The 20,260-nt window shown below is 47.4% G+C and overlaps 1 protein-coding gene across 1 annotated transcript in view; it reads right to left on the bottom strand.

Annotated features, from left to right (window-relative positions):
• Positions 1–20,260, bottom strand: part of LOC135915885 (peroxiredoxin-6-like) — an 89,192-nt gene that overhangs the window by 14,099 nt on the left and 54,833 nt on the right. The window contains exon 4 of the mRNA XM_065449079.1: positions 9,735–9,808. Coding sequence (XP_065305151.1) covers positions 9,735–9,808 — 74 coding nt within the window. The remainder of the gene's footprint in view (positions 1–9,734; positions 9,809–20,260) is intronic.

Consider the following 20,260-nt stretch of genomic DNA (forward strand, 5'->3'; position numbering starts at 1 on the left):
CTCGGCGTAGCGAACGTTGTACGCTGTGTTTCTTGCTCTATGTGCTAGCGCTATGCCGGGCTGTTGCGCATATAACTGCAGCAAGAAGCCTGAAGATGGTTATGCCGTTTTTATGATACCACAAGGAAAGCGTCACGGCTTGCGCATTACCCGCCGGGGTTGCTCAGTGGCTATGGTGTTAGGCTGCTGAGCACGAGGTCGCGGGATCGAATCCCGGCCATGGAGGCCGCATTTCGATGGGGGCGAAAACACCCGTGTGCTTAGATTTAGGTGCACATTAAAGAACCCCAGGTGGTCGAAATTTCCGGAGTCCCCCACTACGGCGTGCCTCATAATCAGAAAGTGGTTTTGGCACGTAAAACCCCATAATTTAATTCCTTTAAAGGGATAGTGAATAAAAAATTTGTTGCCGAGATTTCTGTCTCCAGTGATAGCTGTCGCACCGAGAGCGACCAAAACAACACTCTTTCTGAGGAGAAGCGAGCGAAAAGTAATTATTTTAGTGAATATTTCTCAAATCACAGCACCTACCGGCCTCCTCCGAAAGCTCTGGCAAAACCGGATATCACGTCACGCTTACCCACCTCGAGGCCCATTGCGAGCGATCGTCCACACTGAGCGCGCGAAGGGGCGAGTTGACGTTTGCAGCAACGCGCTTTTTTGTGCTACCGTCCTATTCGTACCGCTTCCTCGTGTGACCTGTTCGAAAACCTCATCTTTCATCTCGTGGAGCAGCCGTGTCAACGCCGCAAAATGCCGAGGGTCTGCTGTGCGCATGTGAAAACGGCAGGCAGCGGTACTCTTTTTCTCGCGTACATGTTCACGCTGGGGTTTTGCGCACAGGTGCCGTTTGACCGTAATTTGTCGTTTGTACGACGTTCATAGCCAGATGTTTGGCCAATTCTGTCAGAATGAATCGAAATCCGCATCGTCTGAAACGACGGCTGACAAAAAAAAATTTTAAAAAATCGCCGACATGAGACTGGTGGCGCCATCTCATGTGCACCAAGCGAAGGCGTGCTCGGCTACGATGAAACAACGGGACGCTGAAACCGCTGCGCATGTACTCGTTCACTCTGTGAAGACCGCTCCCTGCTTACAGAGGCGCATTTCAGTCACTGCACATGCCTGACTTCAATCTTCACCCGTTGCTTAATCGCATCAATTTTCAAAACAGCTACTTGCGCGCATCAAGCACCTGCCGCGCGAGACGCCGCCGGCCACACCTGCTCCGATGGCGTAGGTACAGGGAGGTCTACACGCGTCAATATCTTCAACGATTTTTACGTTTTCTTCTTTCTTTTTTGTACAGTGTGTACTCACGGCACCTGTATTGTGCATTGGTGGCTTTCATGTTTTACGCGCTAGCAGCTACCCATCCAAGCGGGCGAAGCAATTAAGCCGCTTTGCGCAGAACGCAGCAGTAAATTCCTTACGTCGCCTGACATTGCATAGCCTGAGGCATAAGCGTCCTCACTCTGTTGAAGCCAAACATGGCAAAGCGTTTGCGTGAGCGAATCACGCTGGGCGCACCGCCACGGATGCAACACTGTCAATGAGGCGTGCGCCTCTCGTCTCGCGAACTCATTCGTGACAGGTGCGAGCTTGCGATCCGAGCCGCAGGAACCGCGTTTCTATCTGGTTTCCACCGATGATGCCGCCCCTGATCTCTCGAGGCGAACGCGTGTACATGGAATGCACAGTGTAAACACCACTTTGCTGGTCCAGACACTCTCGGCACCGCGGAGGGGGACTGCTGCAGCGGGTCGTCGTCAATTTCGCTTGACGACGCGGACGGATCGTAGGCCTTCGCCGTTATCGTTCGCGGTCGTTCAGTAGGCCACTCATCCAAGTCGAGTCATAAGTTCTGCTCATGCTATCGCTCTCACTAGAACTTTGCATTTTGCACTGCGCAGCGCGAGGAAAACAAAACTTTGCAGCCGGCCAGCTCGCTCCGCGGCTGCTAAGGGTAGGTGTGACGTCAGATCCGCCGGCTTGTTGTCGGGAGCGCTTTGCGAGGGACGCAGTGGCCGCTCATAGAGAGTCAAAAATAAAGCCATCCGCTCAAAAGTAACCCGAATAATCACTATATACTATAGCAATCGTGTCTTAGGAATGCAATTGTGGGGCTTTCTCTATATTCTTCGATTTTTATTCTGTATCCCTTTAAATTAACGGCTTGCGCATGAAGCTGTGGCTGCATAACATTGGCCAAAAGAACTTTGTTCCGACAAAGAACAGTGTTGTTTGCGAGCTGAGACGTCTTTCTTATAGCTCGTAGCAAAACATCCCGTAATGCTGCATTTTTTTTTCATTCTTCCGGCCTGCTCCCCAGCGTTTTTGTTGCGGTTGTCCTCAGTATGCTTAATATTCTGGGGCGGCTCCATCACCTCGCACGTCGCTAACTGTTGTTATTCAGTCGGAAGTGCAGCATTACAGATTCTGCTTTGCGCCCTGAAAAAATTAGTGGCAAGTATACCCGTGGTATTGCAGGTGATGAGCCTTAGCTAGTGAACATTGCGTTTTTTTTTTAAGTTTTAAGGCGAAAGCCTTTAAGGCCCAAGCAATGAAACGTTCCTTTCCTTCGAGCGCTTCCTAACCTTACGTGAGGCCTCCTTACAGCGAAGGAACGATGGAGGAAGCAAGCGTACTCTGAAAACTCCCTTCGCCCGTCCTCACGTAAGGAGCGGTTGCCGCATGCCTGGGTTCGAGATTATCTCCTAAAAGCTTTACGCGAACACCATTATTCAATAAAAATGTTGTACCGTCGCACAATCTTTAAATTGAGGAGCTAATATAGAGAAGCGCGGACACTTTGTTCTATCTTTTTTACTAAACTTAATAAAAGTTGCGCATTACAGTGCAAAACTTGATGTGTTCCATCAACGCTGGCACGCCGGCGTCGTGCAACGCCTAGCAACGCTTTCATGCCACACGCGTGACTGAAACGAACATGCCCGGCAAGACGTACAGTGCTAGCACTTCTCCGCAGGTGGGCGACAGCGCGCATGCGCAAGCAAAGGTCATCTGGTTAAGCAGTGAGGTGAAGCGCTCGTTCAGGGCCAGGAGCGGCGTAAAGACACATGAAGGTAGCTTTGGAGCTACCTTATGCTGAGGAAGCACTAAGGAAGCCGTCACCGAGGGCCCCTCAGTAAAGATAATAATAATATTTGGGGTTTTACGTGCCAAAACCACTTTCTGATTATGAGGCACGCCGTAGTGGAGGACTCCGGAAATTTTGACCACCTGGGGTTCTTTAACGTGCACCTAAATCTAAGTACACGGGTGTTTTCGCATTTCGCCCCCATCGAAATGCGGCCGCCGTGGCCGGGATTCGATCCCGCGACCTCGTGCTCAGCAGCCCAACACCATAGCCACTGAGCAACCACGGCGGGTCCTCAGTAAAGAAGCTTTCAGAGTGACATAAGGTAGTCTCACCGCAATGAAGGCTTCCTTACTGAGGTAAGGAAGATTTCATTGTTCGACCCTAAATCTGTTTCAAGGTCGCGTTATCAACTGGAAAAATCACGTGACCCAAGGAAGGCCAGAGGTGACCCAAAGCATGTCCATCCATGTATAAGAGAATGAGTACCCAAGTTAATGAATCATTAGTGATTGACATAAGATGGATTAGGGAGGATTAAGGCTGATTAGAGTGTATTAAAGAAGGTTAAGGTGAATAAGAGTGCATTAGAAAAACTTCAGTTTGGCCTAGTTGGTATTTACTGTAAATCATATCGCCCGTGCTGTTTACGTGTTTCCTTCCTCTGTCCCCGTCTTTTTTGCGGTCAATATGATTTATAGAGTGCATTAAGAATGTATAAGATGCATGAATAAAGATTAAGGTGGGTGTAGGAGGATTAAGGCGTATTAGGGAAGATGAAGGTGGATAAAGAAAGATTAAGGTTGATAAAGATGTATTAGGGACCATGGAGCTGAATTAGGTTTGATAGAGGTGGATTATGGTGTATTAAGGTAGAGTGAAGCTATTAAGCAGGATTAAAATGGATTAAGGTGCATGAGTAGGGATTAAGGCTGATTATGATGGGTTAGGGTTCATAAAGGAGTATTAAGACCGCATAGGGTAGGCTAAGGTGCATTAGGGGCGATGTAGGCTGGTTAGATTGTAGTAAAGTGGATTGGGAGTATTAAGCTGGATTAAGGTTGATGAAGAGCATTAAGGTGGATTAGGGTGGACTAAGGTGAATTAGGGTTCATTGAGTATTAAGACCGATTAGTGTACCATAATCCCCCTAATGCACATTAATCCACGAAAGTCGTTAATGCACCCTAACCCACCTTCATCGACCTTAACCTACTCTAAACCTCCTCAAAGCACTTTAACCCTCCTTAATCAACCCTAACGATTCCTCATTCACTTTAATCCACTATAGTCAACCTTAGTTCACCTTAATCCACCCGAATCCACATTCATCTACCTTAGTCCATCCCAATCCTCCTTATTCCGCCCTAATGCTCCTTCATTCACTTCAATTCACCTTAGCCCGCCATAATCCTCCTTCTCGCCCCTTAATCCTTCTTAATCCACATTTATCCTTCATGCACATTAATCCACCCTAATTCATTATAGTCGTCTTTAATACACCTCAAAGTACCTGCATCCACCCTAATCCACCTTCATCGACCCTAATCCAACCTTGTCCTCCTTTATGCACCTTAATTCACCTTCATTCACCCTAACGCACCTTCATCGACTTTAATCCACCTTAATCCTCCTTAATACACCCGAATTCATCTTAATCCAATCACTAATCAATCATTACTTTGCTAATCATTAATCATCTCCTATACGCGGCTGCATATGCTTTGGTTCGCTTCCCGCCTTCCTTCGGTCACGTGATATTTTCTGTAGCTCACAGCGGGACCTTGAAACAGGTCGAAGGCTTTCGCTTAATAAGCCACACACAAAGGAATGTGTCACAAACAATACCAGATCAGTCGCACGAAGTAAGGCATCTGATCATGTGGCAGAACGATTGTCTGGAGCATAGAACTCGCCTCAAAGCTCCCTTTACATCGGTATACCCCGTTCATACGACTTTAAGAAAAGACCAACCTCCTCATAACCATTGCCTCCAGCATTATCGATGCTGTTATTAGCATTTCTAAATATTTTCAACCCTAGTGGGCCGCGCAACTGACCCAAAATAACACGCCTCCATAGCATCCTGCGGCAAGTCCGCGGGAGCCCAGGAGGAAAAGCGCGCCGTGCGCAGCCGGCGGGTGAAGAGAATCGAGGAGGAAAGCTCCGTGAGGAGGAGAGTGTCGCTACTTTCAAGTTATCAAGGGGCTTTAGCAAGCATAAACTTGTGCCGCCACCTGCCGTCATCTGCAGAAAGCAGCGTTTCAAGGAGGATAGTCCTTCAAACGCTGCTTTCTGCAGATGACGGCAGGTGGCGACACAAGTTTATGCTTGCGCCGTCGCGGCAGCAGGTCGCAGCCCCATAAGCGCAGACAAATTTCCAGTGCTTTCTTAGAAATCAGGCAATTAAGTATGGCAAGTGTTACACTAAACAGAGTCGAAGCCAAAATGCGATCGTTCTGCAAAATTTGAGCAACAGTACAGCGGTGAGCGCAAAATCTCGTCGAACACGCGTAAACAGATATTCGGGACCCTGTATATATAATGCTTTATATGGAGATATTCGTCCACGCAAATGTATATAAATAACTGTTCGTACCTTCGTTCAAAATTCTGCGTCACGTCTGTGTCGTGTGCTAAGCTGCTTCGCTGCTCATCCACCTTCACAGAGTGAATTGGGTTGTCTTTTTTTTTAAGGTTTTAACAAACAGTGACATAAAATTTAGAGGACGCTTAAGCTTCGCGTTTAAGAGTGAAACGCGATAGCGCTCAAAACGCCCTTACTGCTTTCCGTGCTTCCCGGCAACTGCAGCTTATATAACCGTAACGTTTATGGTATATCCACACGACGGACGGCTCTACGAAAATCATTTCCGCGGACGGTTATCCCGCCGCCCGTCCGGCTGCAAAGCGCATCCAGACGACGGATGGGGTGAGCAGACGACCGCGCCGGAAAAATAAACATAGCGGCACCGGCCGAAGCTGCTGCCGTCCGCCTCGAACGTATCAACTCGTCGTCGTTCACGGTGTGGCGCGTAAGTTTCAAACTGATACTTGTATTTGCTTTAAATTGCTGTCCAGAAGCTTCGACAGCAAAATATTCGTAACGCTTGAGCACCGTTTCCGAACGCCATATTCACATTCTGGGCGTGTAAGCTTAGAGTGGCTGTATTGGCTGAGCATGGCCTCGAAGATGTTGCGGCGGCCCGGGTACATCTCAGCGGCCGTAAATTACATATGTTTGCTTGTTGCTACTCTCTCTAGAGAGCGCCATAGGTGTAATGAAGACTCGGTCGTATGCGTTTTTCGCTCTGAATGGCGATGGAGATCGCGAAAGGAAGCGACGGTTGGCCGCACTGGCTGTTTTGTCTGAGTTGGATGATGACAAGTACTTGTTTAATCGAAAGAGGTATTGTTGGCATCTGGCCTATATCACCGACAAGCATCTGGGTATGCAAAACTTGCAGCGAGGGATGTTGATCAGTGATTGACGTTGAGAAATACAGGAGGTTACTTTGAGTGGCAGAGAGCAGCTTCTTTAGTTGCTGTCGCGTGTGGGACATCGTATAAGAAGGCAGGACACCATGATGCGGCGAGCAATACCAGCGGAAACAAGGCCGCAGGTGATGGTATGATACCTCGCTTTAGGGAAGGGCCACACGTTTGTGCATCGTTGGCAGACTTGTAGAACATCGTGGGCTAAATCCGCAGCATTCGACCGCCAGAATCCGGATGCGAATAATAACTCTGCATTTTCCGTCCGTGGGGATCGCGGACCACATGCGGGCGGCATGAATATGTGACGCTGTAGGAGTTGAGGGGGACTTCGGGATGAAAAACTTGGGAGGTTTATTTACATTATGTACAGTGAGAGTCAATTAACAGTCTTAAAGTCATTACTGGCCGGCAGCAACTCGGACGCTGCGGCCCGTGGCAAGAAGCTCGAAAGAGATGAATCAGGGAATGCTCTAGGAATGCCCTCTTCCTGCTCCCGGTCTGCGTCTTTTAAGCCCTTCGGTGTCGATAAGACACGTCACGTTCGGCCAATGGGAGAGCCCCCTCAGGTGACGCCATTTTCGGCCAATGGTAGGCGCCCGTGCGATGAAGTCGCATCCGGCGAAGAAAGTCGCTGCTCGTGTTTGTCCGAGGGCTTTCTTCTCCCTGCGGTCTTGCCTTGCTGACTTGCAATGTGCCGTCACCATAGAGGGAAGGGGGCGACGCCGCCAGGTTGTCACGGCGCATTACAGCCGTCTTGCTTCGGGACCCGCTTTACCCGCCACAGTGCCAGGCTCTCGCTTCACTTTCGGGAAGAGTCAAGCAGTGAATAGCTCCACCGGCTGCACACGAAGTGGGGACCGCCAACTTGTCTGCACGTGTCGTGCCTCAGGAATGTGGTACCCGTGTTTCTGCGCTCCCTAATTAGCTGTGGTGCGATTCGACGAGGTCTGGGGAACTCAAAGTAGGCTCAGGAAACGGCCCCGTATCTAACAACGCGTAGTCACGTGATGCGCCATACGTCACGAAAAAGACATTCAGTCCGTCGTGTAAATCCACCTTCACCGGGAAACGCTGGCTGCGAACGCTATGCACGAAGGCGAGCTTTCAGGTGGAAACGCCGCCTTTTGCGTGGGTCCATCTCCTGTTATTGTTTCGCACTTTTAATATTTCAGTTTGAGAAAAGATATCATAAAGGACATGCCCTGTCGGAGTCTTTTTTTTCATTACATTTGTTTGTTTGCTGCCATTCTCAAAATTCCGAGGAATAACTTTGTAAAGAATGAGACATGGTATGAGCAACTTTGGTGGTAGAGAAGTGGTTGGGCATGCATAGTTCGGAATTTGGTTCGGTATCCGTTTTGCCGAGGCGACGTCCGCAGTTGGGCGCCGACGCGGGACGCCGACACCGGATTTTCTCCGACAAGGGCTCCTTAACGCTCTCGCGTTAAAATGATAAAGTCACTGAGACTCACATGCCTGGAATAACGCGCTGCCAAGTGCGCTTACAAATAACGAAGCCCAGACTCCGACCTCAATTATGCTTAGCGAAGCTGCTGAGGAGAGTCGTGCAACCGACAATTGTCAGTGGTTCAGTGGCTATGACCTCCGCAGTTAAGCGCGAAGTCTTTGGTTCTGTTCCCACCACGGGAGATCGCATTTCGAAGACGGTGCAAGGCAAAAAGCGCTCGTGTGCCGAGCAAGGGTGCACGAGCATATAATCCCAGGCGATCAAAATGAAGCACTCCACTACTGTTACTCTCAGAGCCCCTGTTACATTGGGGAGTTGTGAGTTACATTGGGGAGTTGAATCCAATCAATCGGCAGGACGGCGTAGGGATTGTGCTTTTATAAAACGCGCAGAAGTAACTTGCTTCAAACAACCCCATACTTCAGATAACGTCCAAAGGCCCGCTACACATGAAATTCGGGCCCTCGAATGCCTTTAATTCTGATCTTTTGGCATATTTTGATAATTTGGTTTTCGCGATAGCCAATTGTACATAACAAGCATACTCTTAATTACGGCACTCCACTACCATCCATCAGTTCCACTCGTTTCGCATGTTTGCATTCTTATGTTTGAAAGATAAAGCGCTTTCTCACCCAGTTGGACGCGGTTTTACATCCTCAAACTAGAACCCAATTTGAGTCAGAAAAGTCCAATAGCAGCCGGCATGAGCCACCGGTTCCCCAACATACCGATTAGTATATAAAAACTTTCACTCCCACGTTGAAACCGAACTATTACTGAATGTAATGAAGCGAAACTATTCGCGAAGTAGGGCTATACAACTCTACGCCGCGAGCTGTCACATGGTTCATGTACCCACCGTGAAGGCGCGACTGAATGTTGAGCTTTAGCAGAAAGAGCTTGGGCCGGAAGAATTCTTTTCCGCTACAACATTGAAAGAGCAAAAAAAAAAATCGAAACAGCGTTTCCCCTTACATCTACACAAACATAGCCTCACAAACGTTTAACCTACTTTCACCTCTTTCGCGCGTTTCTTAGCTAATCGTCCTTGTGAGTATGTACCACAGTCATAGAGGTCAACGTCATTATTTCGGGTTATGAGTGCGACCAGTAAGGGCGTCAGCGTCCCTGGGACTTCATGACTCCTGCGTAGACAAGGCCCTGTCATCGAGCTAGTCGTCGAAGCAGACTACGACAACTATCCTACAGACAGCGTATATGACTGCCTGTTTCTTATATAGTCAATATTCTGAACCCACGTCTCGCCACCTACAGGCGAGTCTGTGAGCAATACTCACATGTCAGACTGAAACCCCCCACGTCACGCGTAGTTGTTGCTTCAAACAAGGTTAGACATATTGCCTCTTATGTTGATGATGAATGAACGGTAGGGATGACGTTGCCTCAGAAGTGAAACAAAATTAAGCACGACATGCTTACGCTTTGTGTAGGATGCTAAATGAACGAATATATATAAAAATACTGTTCCATGTATGTAGCACATACTGCGTCTGTTCTTATTGCACGTATGTGCAATACGGTTTACTCACCATACACGCATGTAAACAGTATTAGCAGCCCTGAGATAGCGCGCGCAAAGGAACCATTTCAGTCACAGTTATGTTATTTTACTTTAGCAAAATAAGAAATTTCCCAGCTTACTCAAAGTTTCTTCCCGTTGTAGCTGGGTACAGCATTGAGAGCTTCATCTTCTTGTCAGGGCCAATGACGAACACCTGCACATGCGAAAAACAAAGAACAAACGAAGCAGTTCCCGTGTTATAAGCAATGACCTGAGGAGTTCTGGTGTAGCTATACTATGCTACAATACGAACACTAATCCCAGTACGCTGTGCGTGCCAAGAGGTACAAATTTCAGAATGCGTACGATGAAAGAAATAAGTTAGAGGGCCCCCTAGTCTCACTCCACTAGATCCTGATTCGACACTAAACAAAGCAGTTACTGGTCACACAAAATCTCCGTACTAACCAAGAGATAGGACATTTTCTCGAAAGGATCCAGCACTGCTTTTATGCAGACAGCCAAGTCTTTCCAACCACAATATACTGCAATCGCTGGCACTAACTTGTAACAGCACGATGTCGGTTGTGGTGAGCGGCAGGTAAATAATTAGGCAAGAAATGTGAAGCCAACGAATTAATTGCACTTCACTCGTAAAGTAGAGAACGGCTTTGATGCCTAGACGTTGCGCCAGTGGCGTCATTAGGGGGAAGCGTGAAGGGGTACCGCCGCGGTAGCAGCCGGCTTAGCCAGCAGCGGTTGTGCAACGGTCGCCACTCGATCCTTTGTTTTCTCCGGGGCTCGTAGCCGAATACGGTAAACGCTTAGGCCCGGGGCCGCTGCACGGGTCGACGAAGGAAATGGGCTGAAGGAGAAGTGGTAACGGAAACTCATGCTTGTCGCAAGCTTTGATGCACTTTCATTCGTGGCGCGAGACGTGTGTGACGCTGGTGGCGTCATTACGAGACGCGGCGCGCATGCGTGGCTTGAAGTTTGTGTTTTTAACTGCATTTAGTCGATTCTAAGCAGATGCGTTTTTATAAAAAAGCGGGATAGAAAAGTCATCCGTCGGCTTTCATTCAAGGATTTGCCCCGTGTGGCCGTCTGGTCGCATCAAGCGGGCGTCACTGGGGCAAGTGGCAAGCTGGATTGCGACTGCATGCGAGTACACCCCGGCTGCCGTCATCATGCGCTCGTTACGGAAGTTTGCATTTCCAACGCGCTGGACGGTACAGAAGACAACGCATTGTGGGAGGAGCCGGACAAGAAATGCAGTGGTCTCAACGCGGAGGACAATGAGGAGTGACCGGTTGCACGCAGTAAGCTGCAAAAGATTCACTGCTAGGGTCGCGTGGTGTTCGAAATAAACACAGCTTGAGACTTGAAAAAGTTAGTGCCCTTTCTTTTCTTTTCGTTGGCTTACATTGGAGGATATTTTTTTTATTTTCTTTCTAGCTTTTCGATTTTAGGTTGTCTACTTGGATGTAAGCCGCCTCCTATTCTGGCTAAATACGGTATGTGATAGTTTTAAAAACAGTCCACTGGACTGCTTACGATAAACAAAAACATCAGGGAGGGGGGGGGGGAAGAGATTACTAAATTCAAACCCAACATTTGCTTGTTTTCGAAAGTGCGAGACAAGCGAGGCTGACCGTCAAATGTATCGCATCTTCCTATTCCCTCACTCTGTCGCTAAAATACTGCACAGACATCCTCAACATTATTTTTCCATGTGCTGAGATAGCTTGAAGGGCAGAAAGCTCGTCGAAGACTGCTTGTTACTAAAACTCCAGAAAATAACTACTCCATTGCCACCCGTATGAACAGGAGGCCATTTAAAACATGTTAATGTATAAAGGAAAAATTTCCCCCTAATTAGCGACGTCTGCGTAATCGACGATTGAACATAATTTATCAGTCCTCTCATACAAGGAGTGCAATAAATCCTGGAAATGATGGAACAAGCATTCAATCAGACTCCTAATTAGTTAACGCCTGCAGAAATATACGAAGCAAGGTGTTTATGCAGCCGTGCTAATCAGTGCTGCATTTAATGTGCAGGAAGCGCTAGATTCAGCAATAAAGTCGCAAATCAAACAGCAAATTGAATTGTTTGCAGTGCATAAGTAAACATACATGCCAAATCATAAGCGACAAAGGAGCGTTGCCCTTCTAAATTATTTCACATTCACTCTACAAATGTGGGTTAAGAAATAGGAGGGACTGGCAGGATAAGGAAAAGAGAGAAGGGGGCGGGATGATACGCCAAGCAACCACCCTGGGTGCCGGGAAGCGGAGTGACGCCAATAGCGCTAGCAAATAAAAAAAGAAAAGGGGTAACCTCATAAAGCTTGACGTTACACTCGCAAAACCTTACAGTTGGCCCAACTTCGTAACTTTACAAGCGGGTAGCACGCGCGAGTTGAGCGGAAGCGTTTCGGCCACCGCCTATGTTGCATACTGTAGTAGAGAAGGTTGAGGTTGTGTACAAGATAAATGGACGGACAGAAAACTATTATTGAAGTTGATGGCACGCTGACCAGTTTTAGCAAAAATAGGTCGCAGAATAAAAAAAGGTATAAACATCAATTTTGCCAGAAGTTACGCTTCGCGGACGAAATCCCACCAAATTGCAGGACTCGATTGGCGTTGTGTCGCAGCTGGGATGAAGTCCGGTGTTATTCAAGTATTCGTACGATGGGAGGCACATTAACAATGGTTGGGTGCCCGAGTAGCCTCCAGACCGGCGCAATCTCGCACGAGAAGCTTCACAGTAGAGCACCTGCTGCACGCCAACATGTTCTACGCTAACGATGCCGAGTCCTGTTGAGTACCGCGGCGACTTGCTTCTGCTCTGGCGAGTACATCTTCCGTAAGGACTGCATCAGTTGTCGCCTAATGAATGAGATCTTGCGCTCGACGTGGTAGTACTTTGGGGGTTAACCGCCACAGTTCAGTACAGGACTCTTCTGCCCTGCTCATTGACCGACTGAATTGCGGGTTCGTGCTGACAGTGGAAGTTGAGTAACGCGGTCGTCATTGTGTGGGCGGCACCTTCACCAATGAAGGTAACGCCCGCAAGCCGTGTGCCTGGGCATTCAGCCCCCCAACACGTCCACTCCTATTTGCAAGCAAAATGCGCAGCAGTTTTGGTAAAAGAGTGGGAAAGCAAGAACAGCAAAGATAGGAAAGTCAACCACACGAACGTTCTGTCTGACACCTCTTATTTTGTTGTAGCGCAAGCTGAACAAGGACATCAGAAATTGACACACAGCGCTGACTTTCAACAATAGATTTATTTCCCGTTGTCGTCGCTATATACACACCCTCGAAACGTCATACAGCAGGTGCAAGATTCCAGTAAAAATGAACAAAGAAATAAACTGGGAGCCACACGTAGGCAGTTTCTTTACTCATAATCACGGGCATATACACGTTCAGCGCGAACAAAGATAACTGAGCTCTTTTCAGGATAATGAAATGGAAGGTTCACTGACGCATGCGTCGCCGAATGTTGATGTGTGTAGCTTCTATAATCAAGCGCGTCATCTTGCACCTGCTTCTACTCATGCTGACTGTTTCTTTAAATCTAGGTTTGCATTTGCATCTCCGGCAATGAATGGCCAGAAAGCCGTCAGCGGCGAAGTTGTTTACTTTGTTATTGTGTTCTCGTAGCCTTCATTTATGCATCTACCTGTTTGACCTATGTAGGAGCGTCCACACCCTAGAGGAATGCGGTATACCACACCCGCGATGCAATCAATGAATTTGTTTTTACGTTCCTTTTCACATGCGGTACGTACGTGCGATTCTTTCTGGCCTTGTACGTGTTTCTACACGGGCTGACCAATTTATTAGGCGCCAAAAATACAACGTTGACGCTGCTTCTTCCAGCAATCTTCTTTGATCTATCGGAGAAACCGTGTATGTAGGGGACGACAGCAACCTTTCTTTTGTTTATGGCAGTGCTTGTACCATGCACCTGCTCATGTGCGCACGTGTCAGACGTGCCTTTCTGTCGTCCTTGTTCAGCTTGCGCTACAACAAAATAAGATATGCCGTATCGACAAGCCCCTATAGCTATCATCATTGTCTGGTACCTACGCTGTGAGTGAGGTAAAGGGAAAACAGACAGAGGAAAGAGGTAGAGAGTGGGCAGTGCCCCCACACAGTAGGACGCACAGCAGGACTACAATGAGTGACCGAGGTCGGTGTTTATGAGCTACTGCAGCTTTTGAAGAAGAGCTTATTGAGTCAGCTGTGGATGGGCTCAGGGTCCAAAACTTTTCGTTTCAGAAAACGTTCGAGTACAGCCGGTTTAGCGCGTTTTGTGAAGGGGTGCATTTGCCCTCAGGACAAAGTCCAACACATAACGGGTGCTCCTTTCAATAGATAAATGCTTCGTTTCTAAAGTTTCGGGCCTATGCAAATTAAAACGACCAACATATTAAAAATCCGAACACATATTTACAACAAACCCGTCTTTCTATATACAACAATTCCTATGACGTCGAGCTAAAACACTTGAAAATCGGCACTACACGCTATAGCATACTGCTCGCCTGGCTTGACCCAACTGCTACACTGTCTGACATTGCATGTTATACAGTGATGCAACACCCGTTTCAACAGGCCTTGTAAGTACACATCCGGACGGTCTCTCGGCTACGTCTTTTAATCACCTTCAGTCGCCAAGTACCCGCCTCCACCTTCCCCTCGACCCCTATCGCCACAAGCAGACCTCCTATATCAAGACGGTGCACACTGCTTGCGCAAATGTTCTTCATGTGCTTATCGAAGGCAAACAGGGCGCTGTGCGAGAGAATCAAGGAAAAAGCCACAATGGCAGCGACCTGCGCTCCAACCGCGAATGCAGCTGCATCCGTTAGAGACTCTTGGGCACGGAAACTTCGTACGAACGAACAAATAAGTTAACTGATTTTGTATCTGTTCTCGGTACGATTCTCAATTGCTTCGAGTGTCACGTGTGCTACTTAACTATGAAGCTAAATAGTTATCCTTGCTTCAAAGAAAACTGATGTAACGTACGAAGGTTAAACGCGAATACTATATAATGATTATCGCCGCCGCATTCTTACTGTTTTTTTATTTCATTTTTTTATGCCCCCGAAGCGTTTTCGCGACATGCACTGAAGCCATGTAGATATACGACGCACCCGTGTAACGACAGCACCAGCTCGTGGCTATGAGACAAAATGTGGAAAGAAACGGCGCACTCGAAAGCAGTTCAGCGCTAGCACGACCATTATAAGCATACGGAAACATGCGATGCAAGAAGGCAATACAATAATGTATCTAAAGAAACATGCTATAGGTTGTGCGACGCACAGCCTTTGCCGCTTTTTGCTTTCTAATTATTTCAAAGAGAAATACTTTGAGCTGAAGAAAGTACTGACAATATTCTAAGCTTTATAATTTACTGTGATCAGCTCAGTGCCAGTGGGTCAATAAATAGTGCCGAACAGGAACGGTGTACAGAATCAGCCCTGTGGAACACATGCAGGAAGGAACGCATATGAGATAGAAACTCGCCGTTTCATTGAGGCTTAGCGTAAGAAAATGTACCAAGACCAGGCGTCTTAACGTGAAGGAACATTCGTACTTTCTTGAAAACAAAGAGTGCCATATTCAAAAATATGGCGCTCAATATTTATCAGACAAAGCACAGCCGCGGTCTAAGAAAATTTCTAAAGTTGTGAAGTAGAGAAACAAAGCCATTAGCGTGTTAGAATTATGTTCAAAATAAGCAAAAGTATTACATATACAGAAGTTTGCTTCCACAAATGAAACAGTAAGAACAACGCTCTCCGCCTCACATTTGTAGGCAGTCAAGTTCAACCTTTGTTCGAGATCGTCACGTTGTATCAGAAAGTTCTGAAAGTTCTACTTTCCATTTGCAACGAACAGTAAAATTTAGCTCTGCACTGTCGGACCGTATAGCAGCAGACGGCACACGATGAACGCCCGAGACATCGTGGGCGAGCGAATACTGAAGAAATGAAAAAAAGAAAAGAAAAGCGACTTAAGCAAACCAAGGTGCCAGGGCGGAGCTGTTGTCGGCATGCTTTCGCAGTGCGTCGTCTACAACAGCTTTTATCCTCCACCTGCCGATCAAATCTGTTGTATCAATAACCGACAGCACCTACGCCAAGAGTCCGTTCTGGCTAGCCTTGCCATCAAAAGGTACGTGTTCCCTAGCTCAGCACGTACTCGCAACAGCCTGCGCACCTTGGAAAGACGATGCACCGATGCTGCCACTGCAGACGGTGGAGCACGCAGATAGAGGGGTCCGTAGCGAATGTGATCGTTTTGCATATACGCCAGCACCTGGACCTCCGACAGACGCCTTTAATGCGACACCGAACCGAAGCTGTCGCCCTGAGCACTCATCTCAACGGCACCTATACAGCAGCGAGCACTGAACCAATTTCCTGCGTTACTTGCAGAAGACAATGGCCAGTCGAGCCACTCGATCGCACCCGTCAGCGCATTGTCACCAACCTGTGGGAGACCAACCCACTCGTCTGGGACGTTGTTCAAGGTGAAAACTTCGCGTACACAGCCTTCTCACTTTCCGACCAGACAGACGAACCTCTACCCGTATTTGTAGCATACGTTACAAACCTACCAGTATCTCCGTAATGCAGCCTATCGACGCCGTTGTGAAAAGTGTGTTCAACCTGTCAAAACCGATTTTCAAGTTTCATTCTTTCTTTTATGTACGTTATTTAAGTGCAAGCTAGCCTCTGAACACTAGAAGAAACAAATATTGATATTCTAATAATTTTGAGAGAGTTATTCAGATGCAGCAGTACAATCACGAAATAGGGTTTTTCATACGAGACATCAATCTATAACATCTTACCCATCGTAGTAATTAGTTGATTTTCGTGATGTGATTTAAGCAATAAATAAATAAATAAATAAATAAAATAAACATTTATGCAGGGTCACGCAGGACATATGCACTGCTTGGCAAACACGCAAAGAAGCGATTGAGCTTCACTACAAGAGTGCTCCAGTAATAAACAGTCGAACGCCTTTATAACGAAGTCCATGAGACCTCCAAATATCTTTGTAATACAAGTTACTTCTTCACGAAGATGGCACACCGCACCACCCGCAATAGAACAAGCAAAGCATGTTCGGCAGAAGAAAAAGAAACACTTAACACGACTACAACATACACTTAGTGCAAGAAGTCACTAATTTTCTTCTGCGCACTTCGTCCGCCAGAATCGGCGAGTGCAGCCGCCGTTATGACAACCAGGTTCACGGCACGATCTGCGGTGGAACATAGAAGCGATGCAAGGTACAGCTACCGACTATTGCCTCCCGGGTTCAAATCCTTCCTACATCCGCAGGCGCTTCCTTACTGCTGCCTTTATCAGCCTTCACCTCTTCCCAGTCCTCAATGACTTCTCACAACGTCATCGGTCGTAAGTTCCGCGCAGTTCATCACTTTGTCGTCAACCGCGACGTATTCACTAACAGTCACACCCGACGCCGAGTTGCAAGAAGCGGGGTACAATGAGTGCGATTACTGGAGGTGCGCTGCTGGACTGGAACTCTTACAGCCATCGGGCCGATCATGAAGTGCTTCGCTAGCACTTACCGCAGTGCACTGGTGGCAGCGGCGGGCCGCTGCGTCGCTACATCCGTTAGCTGTAGAGAAACAAATAAGCCCTCATCATCATCATCATAAGCCTGGTTACGCCCACTGCAGGGCAAAGGCCTCTCCCATACTTCTCCAACTGCCCTGGTCATGTACTAATTGTGTCCATGTTGTCCCTGCAAAATTCTTAATCTCATCCGCCCACCAAACTTTCTGCCGCCCCCTGCTACGCTTCCCTTCCCTTGGAATCCACTCCGTAACCCTTAATGACCATCGGTTATCTTCCCTCCTCATTACATGTCCTGCCCATGCCCATTTCTTTTTCTTGATTTCAACTGAGAGGTCATTAACCCGCGTTTGTTCCCTCACCCAATCTGCTCTTTTTTTATCCCTTAACGTTACACCCATCATTCTTCTTTCCATAGCCCGTTGCGTCGTCCTCAATTTAGGCAGAACCCTTTTCGTAAGCCTCCAGGTTTCTGCCCCATACGCGAGTACTGGTAAGACACAGCTGTTAAACACTTCTTTTGAGGGATAATGGCAACCTGCTGTTCGTGAGCTGATAATGGCTGCCAAACGCACCCCAGCCCATTCTTATTCTGGTTATTTCAGTCTCATGATCCGGATCCGTGGTCACTACCTCCCCTAAGTAGATGTATTCCCTTACCACTTCCAGTGCCTCGCCACCTATCGTAAACTGCTGTTCTCTTCCGAGACTGTCAAACATTGCTTTAGGTTTCTGCAGATTAAATGTCAGACCCAGCCTTCTCCTTTGCTTCTCCAGGTCAGTGAGCATGCATTGCAATTGGTCGCCTGAGTTACTAAGCAAGGCAATATCATCAGCGAATCGCAAGTTGCTAAGGTATTCTCCATCAACTTTTATCCCCAATTCTTGCCACTCCAGGTCCCTGAATACCTCCTGTAAACACGCTGTGAACAGCATTGGAGAGATCGTATCTCTCTGTCTGACGCCTTTCTTTATTGGGATTTGGTTCCTTTCTTTATGGAGGACTACGGTGGCTGTGGAGCCGCTACAGATATCTTTCAGTATTTTTACATATGGCTCATCTACACCCTGATTCCGTAATGCCTCCATGACTGCTGAGGTTTCGACTGAATCAAACGCTTCCTCGAATTCAATCAAACCTATTTATAAGGGTTCGTTATATTCCGCACAATTCTCTATCACCTGATTGATAGTGTGAATATGGTCTATTGTTGAGTCGCCTTTACGGAATCCTGCCTGGTCTTTTGGTTGACAGCAGTCTGTGTTCCTGATTCTATTTGCGGTTACCTTAGTAAATACCTTGTAGGCAACGGGCAGTAAGCTGAAAGGTTTATAATTTTTCACGTCTTTGGCGTCCCCTTTCTTATGGATTAGGATTATGTTAGCGTTCTTCCAAGATTCCGGTACACTCGAAGTCATGAGGCACTGCGTATACAGAGTGGCCAGTTTTGGTGGATGGTGGGGAGAACAGTCTGCCCACCATCCTTCAACAAATCTGCTGTTACCTGATCCTCCCCAGCTGCCTTCCCCCTTTGCATAGCTCCCAAGGCTTTTTGTTTATTTCTTCCGGCGTTACTTGTTGGATTTCAAGTTCGTCTAGACTAGTCTTTCTTCCATTATCGTCGTGGGTGCCAGTGGTACTGTCAAAATTTCTAGAGAACTCCTCAGCCACTTGAACTATCTCATCCATATAAGTAATAATATTGCCGGCTTTGTCTCTTACCGCATACATCTGATTCTTGCCTATTCCTACTTTCTTCTTCACTGCTTTTAGGCTTCCTGCGTTCCTGAGAGCATGTTCAATTCTATAGATATTATACTTCCTTATGTCAGCTGTCTTTCGCTTGCTTTTGATTAACATCGAAAGTTATGCCAGTTCTATTCTAGCTGCAGGGTTAGAGGCTTTCATAAACTGGCGTTTCTTGATCAGATATTTAGTCTCCTGCGATAGCTTACTGGCATCCTGTCTAACGGAGTCACCACCGACTTCTATTGCACACTCCTTAATGATGTCCATAAGACTCGTTTATATCTTCAACACTACGGTCCTCTTCCCGAGTTCAAGCCGAATACCTGTGTTGTAGCTTGATCCGGAATGCCTCCATTTTCCCTCTTACCGCTAACTCACTGATCGGCTTCTTATGTACCGGTTTCTTCTGTTCCTTCCTCAAGTCTAGGCTAATTCCAGTTCTTACGATCATATGGTCACTGCAGCGCACCTTGCCGAGCACGTCCACATCTTGTATGATGCCAGGGTTAGCGCAGAGTATAAGGCCTATTTCATCTCTAGTCTCGCCATTCGGGCTCCTCCACGTCCACTTTCGGTTATCCCGCTTGCGGAAGAAGGTATTCATTATCCGCAAATTATTCTGCAATCTGCAAACTACTAATAACTCTCCCCTGCTATTCCTATAACCTATACCATATTCCCCCACTGACTTGTCTCCAGCCTGCTTCTTGCTTACCCTGGCATTGAAGTCGCCCATCAGTATAGTGTATTTTGTTTTGACTTTACCCATCACCGATTCCACGTCTTCATTGAAGCTGTCGGCTTCCTGGTCATCATGAGTGAATGTAGGGGCGTAAAACTGTACGACCTTCAATTTGTACCTCTTATTAAGTTTCACAACAAGACCTGCCACCCTCTCGTTAATGCTATAAAATTCCTGTATGTTACCAGCTATATCCTTATTAATCAGGAATCCGACTCCTAGTTCTCTTCTCTCCGCTAAGCCCCGGTAGCACAGGACGTGCCCGCATTTCAGCACTGTATATGCCTCTTCTGTCCTAACTTCACTTCGCACAATTATATCCGATTTACTGCCCTCTAATTCCTCCAATAGCACTGCTAGACTCGCCTCACTAGATAACGTTCTAGCGTTAAACGTTGCCAGGTTCAGATTCCAATGGCCGCCTGTCCGGAACCAGGGATTCTTAGCATCCTCTGTTGCGTTGCAGGTCTAACCGCCGCTGTGGTCAGCTGCTTCGCAGCTGCTGGGGACTGAAAGCCGGGATTTGATAAT

The sequence above is a fragment of the Dermacentor albipictus genome, unplaced genomic scaffold (assembly GCF_038994185.2).
Source record: "Dermacentor albipictus isolate Rhodes 1998 colony unplaced genomic scaffold, USDA_Dalb.pri_finalv2 scaffold_13, whole genome shotgun sequence".
In the NCBI taxonomy this organism is placed as follows: Eukaryota; Metazoa; Arthropoda; class Arachnida; order Ixodida; family Ixodidae; genus Dermacentor; species Dermacentor albipictus.